The 7,184-nt window shown below is 38.7% G+C and overlaps 1 protein-coding gene across 1 annotated transcript; it reads right to left on the bottom strand.

Annotated features, from left to right (window-relative positions):
* Positions 1–4,770: 4,770 nt before the first annotated feature.
* Positions 4,771–6,235, bottom strand: LOC102293200 (duodenase-1). Its single transcript, XM_005932397.3, has 5 exons — positions 6,104–6,235; positions 5,869–6,016; positions 5,470–5,596; positions 5,136–5,381; positions 4,771–5,036 (listed from the first exon to the last, which is right to left on the bottom strand). The coding sequence occupies exons 1-5, from the start codon at positions 6,159–6,161 to the stop codon at positions 4,872–4,874; spliced, it is 744 nt and encodes a 247-aa protein (XP_005932459.1). The 5' UTR covers positions 6,162–6,235; the 3' UTR covers positions 4,771–4,871.
* Positions 6,236–7,184: the final 949 nt, after the last annotated feature.

Here is a 7,184-nt window from a genome sequence, read left to right as displayed (position 1 = left end):
TCTCCGATATCCGATCCAGTAATTTAGGTCAGTATCGGACCGATACCGATATGTAATATCGGATCGGTCCATCTCTACTTTGTACATTGTAGATTCTTACTGAAGGCATAAAAACTATGAATGAACACATGTGAAATTATGTGATAATGAAAAAACAGTGTGAAATAACTCAAAACATTTATTATTTTTATTTTATATTCATCAAAATAGCCACCCTTTGCTTTGATTACTGCTTTGCACTCTCTTGGCATTCTCTCGATAAGCTTCATGAGGTGGTCATCCTAAAATGGTTTTCCAACAGTCTTGAAGGAGTTACCAGGGACGCTGAGCACTTGTTGGTCCTTTCGCCTTCACTCTGCGGTCCATCTCATCCCAGACCATCTTGACTGGGTTTAGGTCAGGTGACTGTGGATGCCAGGCCATTTAGCGCAGCACTCCATCCCTCTCCTTCTTGGTCAAATAGCCCTTAAACAGCCTGGAGGTGTGTTTGGGCTCATTGTCCTGTTGAAAAATAAATGATGGCCCAACTAAACTGGATGGGATGGCATGTCGCTGCAGGATGCTGTGGTAGCCATGCTGGTTCAGTGTGCCTTCAGTTTTGAATAAATCCCCAACAGTGTCACCAGCAAAGCACCCCCACACCATCTCACCTCCTCCTCCATGCTTCAAGGTGGGAACCATGCATGTAGAGACCATGCGTTCAACTTTTCTGCATCACACAAAGACACAAAGGGTGGAACCAAAGATCTCAAATTTGGACTCATCAGACCAAAGCACAGATTTCCACTGGTCTAATTTTACATTCCTTGTGTTTCTTGGCAAAAACAAATCTCCTCTGCTTGTTGCTTTTCCTTAGTTGTGGTTTAATAGCAGCTATTTGACCATAAAGACCTGATTGTCACAGTCTCCTTTGAACAGTTGATGTAGAGCTGTGTCTGCTACTGGATCTCTGTGTGTCATTTATCTGGGCTCTAATCTGAGGTGCTGCTAAATTGCGATTTTTGAGGCTGGTGACTCGGATGAATTTATCCTCAGCAGCAGAGGTGACTCTTGGTCTTCCTTTCCTGTCCTCACTTGAGCCAGTTTCGTTGTAACACTTGATTGTTTTTCCGACTGTACTTGGGGACGCATTAAAAGTTTTAGCAATTTTCCGGACTGACTGACATTAAGTTTTTAAAGTAATGATGAACTGTCATTTCTCTTTACTTAGCTGATTGGTTCTTGCCATAATATGAATTCTAACAGTTGTCAAATAAGGCTGTCAGTTGTGTACCAACCTGACTTCCAAGCATATGTGCCAACAAAGCCAGGGGTAGCTACTTTGAGGAATCTAAACTATAAGATATATTTAGAGTTATTTATTTAAAGAAATAACGCCAACAGCTAATCCTTTACAGGACCACCAGAATCACCATGTATGATGTCACCACCGTGCACTGAAAAAAGTACAAAAAAAAGAAAAAAGAAATATAAGCTGTTGCGTCATTAAATGGTTGAAGAATAATTGTGAAGCAGGTCGGAACACAGAGGAGACAAAACCATGCATGATGTCAGCAAAATGGTTAACTTTTCTTTGTACTGTTGTCAGGGGGACCCTTTTATGGAGCGGTTTGCTTTGTTGGCAAGTATGATTATCATCTACCATATTTTGACTTTCAACCACATCCTTTATTCAAGGTAAGTTTGTCTGTTTGACACTTATCTTTGCAACTTTATCTTTATATTGTTTCCTCATCAGTCTGAAATACATTCACTACTGTATGATTATTCGTCATTAATTTTGCACCACTTGCTGCTGTTGTACCTCACTGTCATTTATCAACTTCTTCTTTGGTCTAAATGTTCTTATTTGCACCTTAGAGCTTCTCAATTTTTGTGAAGTTAAATACCTTCGTATGTATGATTTCCAGCTGTTATCTTTTACTTATTTTGGGTTTTATGGAAAAAAAAATGTAATCCATCTACTAAACACAATATGAGTAATTTGACTTTTCAGTTATATCCAGCCGGCGACACAGAGTTGATATTTAGGACTTTTTCACCATATTTCGAGCCAAATGTTCCCTGCAGTATTTTTTTTTAACTTTTATGTAATCAGTGGATTGAATATTGAAACTTTAAACTATTCTCTGTAGATATACTCTGTGATATTGTATGTTTTCTTTCATGTTGTATGAATCCTTAAACAACAGCCAATGTAACAACTGACTGTAGAACTGTTGATATGGCAGATTAAGCAAATAGTATGCAAAGTATAATTGATAAAAACAAAAATTCCTTTCTTTATTTCTCTTATTTTCAATCTCTTCTGTTTAATTATACTCACAAGTAAAGAAGGCAGATATCTGACGTGACAGAGCTGAATGATATCATCTTTGAGTTCTGCAGCAAACTACATGAACCATAGATTGAAGATAAGCTGTCACTGTAGTAGATCAACATGTGCATAAACAGGTCTTCAAACTTTCACACTTGTTGATGTATCACTCATTTAGTGTTTGAAGCACAAATCTGACTTCGTTATTCAATATTTAAAAAATAATTGTACTTCATGTGCTCATTAGCTATCTGGTGCTGTATAGCCCAAATATGTGGAGACGGCGTCCGATGCTCAGTCGTTTTAAGATAGTTGAACATTTTAGACTTTCTGTATATATCTCTAAATCATACTTATGTGTGTGTGGGTGTGTGTGTGGGTGTGTGGGTGTGTGTGTAGAAGCAGACGCTCTCACAGTGCAGGGTTCTTAGAAAACAGAACTAATCCAAGAAAATAGAAAAAAGAATCCATTTTAATTTTTTTCTGAGAACTTTGGTGAATGTTTTGTGTGTTCTGATGAAAATGTTTTCAATTGAAGGAAATCGTGGAACATCTGGTGGTGCAGCAACAGCAGGAATGTCTCCCTGCACCCCCTGCAGCTATAGGACCCTAGTCTTCCCCTCAACAAGTTTTCCTTCTAGACTCTACAGCTGACTTCCACATGCTTCTCTATACTCAGTTGTCAGATCAAGGTACGAGTCCTTCTTTCTCTCACAGGGTAACTTCATCCTTCCCTTCCACTGGACAGTGAGTTCTGCCATGATCAGTTGTTGGCTGAGGGCTCTGATTTAATACCTCCTCTATCCAGGCTACTGAAATTATGACTAGCTCCTTCCTCTCCTTATTGGTGGATTATAATCATATAGAATAGAATAGAATGCCTTTATTGTCACTATACAGTTGTACAATGAGATACAGAACATCTCCTACTCAGTGTAAACATGCTGGGGGGGTAAAGTTCTGCAGCGCTATGTACATATGGACAGTATTAACATAGGGAAAAACATATATATATATATAAAATGTACAATATACAAGCCATAAGTAATATGTAATAAATAGTGTTATGTATATACAGTTGAGTTATTGCACCAAGGAACCGGAAAGTGTGGACCCTCTCCACACACTCTGATGTAGAGGGGGGCCAAGTCGGTGCTGTGTCTCCTGAAGTCAACAATGAGCTCTTTGGTTTTCTTAGTGTTCAGTGCCAGGTTGTTTCCTGAACACCATGCTGCCAGCTTCAGGACTTCCTCTCTGTACTCTGCCTCGTCTCCCTTCGAGATGAGTCCGACTACCGTGGTGTCATCAGCAAACTTGATGATGAGAGTGTTGTTGTGGGTCGAACTGCAGTCGTGGGTGTAGAGAGAATTCATGAGAATATATGAACAATAACAGTGGCATCCTCTCTCCATCCACTGTAAAACAGATGAGTTCTTCCCTGCCACCTTTCTGTATGGAGAGAATGTGATATTTGGACGATTTAACATTAATCCTGGTCCGCGCATGAAGTTCTTCAAACCTTTCCAGGAGCCAAATGATGTTTGAAGAAGAGTTATTAAATCATCCATGTAACCCTTCAAAGCTGGCAATCATTGGCCTGGCTGTGTTCTTACTTCTCTGACTCCTGTTTATATTTTGTTTGAGATACAGTACTGTATCTGACAAGTATGGAAAGGCACTACCTTCCTCACTGTGGAAACACTTGATGCAGTCTGAAACCTAGCGTAAAATGTTACGCTTTGGGATGAGAATGTGTTGGAATGACACTACCTGCAGCAAACAAGATGAATCACAGAAACCACATTTCCCAGATTAAAATTTGAGCTCTGATGCTCAAGAGTGAGTTTTTTGTCAGGACTTTACTGATCAACCTTTAGAAAATACCATTTTAATAGACTAACTCATCTTGTTTTTAATGGAAAATCATTTTCTTCTTGTTCTCTCATCTGCTACCTTTAAGAATAAACACAAAATTATGGAATACTTGGCTGTCTCAACTCCACAGAAACCACCACTTGATGTTTGTATAGTGGGAAAGTTATGGGTGATTAAGACCTGGGATTTGAAAAATTCAGCAAAATGACTCAGTGTGTCGCTTGGATTTTTTTATACTGCAAAATACACACAGGTAATAATCCACATGTAGTAGGAGCACAGGACACTTTATTAAAACAACATTTAAATGTTTGTTCGTTTTATGCCCCAGAACTTTTAAACACATTTGTATTTGTTCATAAATGATTATCACAGTAGTTCCTCATCAATATTGACTCTTAATAATTTTTAATTTGTCACAGTGATTCTTTCTCATACAGGTTCACTGATTTGAATCAAGGAAAAGTGTAGATGTCACAATGACCTCACACTACAAATCTAAATATTCTATTTCAGTTTGTGGAAACTGAGCTAAATGCTAAAATGATCACTGTTACAGAAGAAAAACCACAGTTTCATGCGGGGAATATTTTTAATTTCTGTCTCGGCTACATTGACGGAGCAATCAGAAATGCTGACATTTCAATAATGCGAAACAGCAAAACTTCAGGGATTTTACTCAAAATGTTTTGTGGTTTTGTAGAATCGTGTCGATCCATTGGCGGTATTTTGTGATGTCCGTGTAGACGTTGGGTTTATCTGGGTAGTTACAATTGCTGTTGTGGTTGAAAGAAACGATACCAACAGCAAACCCTTTGCACACCAGAGGACCACCAGAATCACCCTGTGAGGAGGAAGCATTTTAATTGGTCAGTTTATATTAAGTGTTTAATACAGTACATTTATCAAAAAGAAACCTGCTGACATTGGACAGAATACATACCTGACAGAATCCTTTGTTTGTGCCATATCCACCTGCACAGGTAACATTGGCAGGAAGTTGAGGCCATTGATTCTTACAGACTTGTGGGTTAATGACAGACACGTCCACCACCCTCAGCTCACCAACAGTTTTACCATCACTCATAGTTTTTCCCCATCCAGCCACCTGGCACACTTCATTTTCTGTTAAATCTATTTCAGCATGCGGAAGTTGAATTGCATAGTGTAGATCGTTTGTGGTTGCCAACTGGACACACACAATAAAAAGTAAAAATATAAATAAGACCACAAATATATTTCATGTGAAACTGTTGTCAGTATAAAGATGTACTTACTTGTAGGAGCATGATGTCATCACCCTTCTCGGGTGTGTTGTAACTGGTATAGACGAATTTTTTTTTAATCTCTACTATTTGGCCATTCTTGAGATTGTGGTTGCCAAGAACAACATGCGTGGGGAAGCTGAAGGAATAATCATTAAGAGGTTTTCAATTCATTTTCTAAATCTGTTTTAATGACATGAATCAGAGATTGAAGCAGGAGGTCGTCCGTTTAGCTCACTGGTTTGGCAGTGAACCATGTGCCACATGACTGAAATTGAGCAGAGCTTTGCTGCGCATCTTTCCCTGCTCTCTACTCATGTTCCTGTCTAATCTTCACTGCTCCACTATCCAATAAAGGCAAAGAATTATCTGTAGGAAAGAGACTTAAGCAGAAGATGTTTGATTACTCACTCGTGAAAACAGTGTGCGGCAGTGACCACAAAGTTATTAGTGATGAGAAACCCTCCACACACATGACCGTCGTTGTTTTGCACAGAGACCATATATCGCATTGAACTCTCCGGTACTTTTCCTCCATGTATGATGCCACCCCCATGCACTGAATAAAGTAAAAGAAAAAAAGGAAAATTAAATGGATGCCTCATTAAATGGTTGAAGAATAACAACAAGGACTTGTGATTCTTACCGAGTTGTCCAAAGCAGGTCAGAACAAGGAGGAGGAGAACTTTCTGCAGACCGAACATGATGCAGGCAAAATGGTTAGCCTTTGTTTGTACTGTAGGAGTCTCAGGTTCAGCCTTTTATAGAGCAGCTTCCTTTTGGCAAGTATGATTATCATCTGTCATTTTTTGCCTTTTGACCACTTCCTTTGCTACGTGTATTTTTGCCTATTTGAAACTTGTGTTATCTTTGCATGGTCTTGCTTATCATAAGTACAGTGCATCATCAGTCAGCAACACACTGCTTTGCACACAGAAATAAAAATCTTCACAAAAGCCTTTCACATTATTTTACAAATTATTTATCCTTTTTGCTGATAGCAACCTGCAGTCATTTGATGTATTTTTCACAAGTATTATATTTATCTGCTGAGGAATCCCCAACCATTCTACTTTTGGCAGATCTTATTTTTTACTTATATCCAGCAGATGATACAGAGTTGATAGTTAGTTTTCTCACATATTAAACGCTGATGTCTGACGTGACACATTTAAACGATATTATCTTGGAGTTCTGCAGCAAACTACATAAACCATAGAAACCAAAGCATGAAGATAAGATGTTACTATAGTAGAACAACACGTACATAAACAGGTCTTCAAAGTTTCACATTTGTTGATGTATCACTCATTTAGTGTTTGCAACACTAATCTGAGTTTGTTAGTATTTTTTAAGAATACTGAAGTACGTGTGCTCGTTAAGTGTACATGCTGGTGCTGTATATTTCAAATCTTATTACCCCGTGGAGAGGGTGCCTCCCGTCGGCCATTAGAAAATGCTATTTAATATTCAGTTCACTGAGATGTCTGATAAAGCTTTTTGAAAAAGTCCATATCAGATGCTGTGTCATTTCTTTCATCATACAAATGTCACCTCTTTGTTATTCATGCCTGTCATTCATGCCTCTACAACCTGATGAATTTCTTAAGGCTGCATCTGCTGTGTGTGTGTGTGTGTGTGTGTGTGTGTGTGTGTGTGTGTGTGTGTGTGTGTGTGTGTGGATAGAGATGGAGAATGGAGAAATCAAGAGGCATGCTGGCATGCTT

This window comes from Haplochromis burtoni, unplaced genomic scaffold (genome assembly GCF_018398535.1).
Source record: "Haplochromis burtoni strain Fernald_Lab_line unplaced genomic scaffold, NCSU_Asbu1 Contig_13, whole genome shotgun sequence".
Classification (NCBI taxonomy): Eukaryota; Metazoa; Chordata; class Actinopteri; order Cichliformes; family Cichlidae; genus Haplochromis; species Haplochromis burtoni.
The sequence above is the reverse complement of the archived record's forward strand: the minus strand, read 5'-3'. Positions and strand labels throughout refer to the sequence as shown.

What these genes read in the sequence shown, in the direction of transcription:
- LOC102293200 (XM_005932397.3), bottom strand. Translation starts at nt 6,161, where the DNA reads ATGTTCGGTCTGCAGAAAGTTCTCCTCCTCCTTGTTCTGACCTGCTTT. An exon ending in GCCGCACACTGTTTTCACGA is followed by an intron (nt 5,597 to 5,868) that starts GTGAGTAATCAA and finishes TTATTCCTTCAG; the next exon opens with CTTCCCCACGCATGTTGTTC. An exon ending in ATGACATCATGCTCCTACAA is followed by an intron (nt 5,382 to 5,469) that starts GTAAGTACATCT and finishes GTGTGTGTCCAG; the next exon opens with TTGGCAACCACAAACGATCT.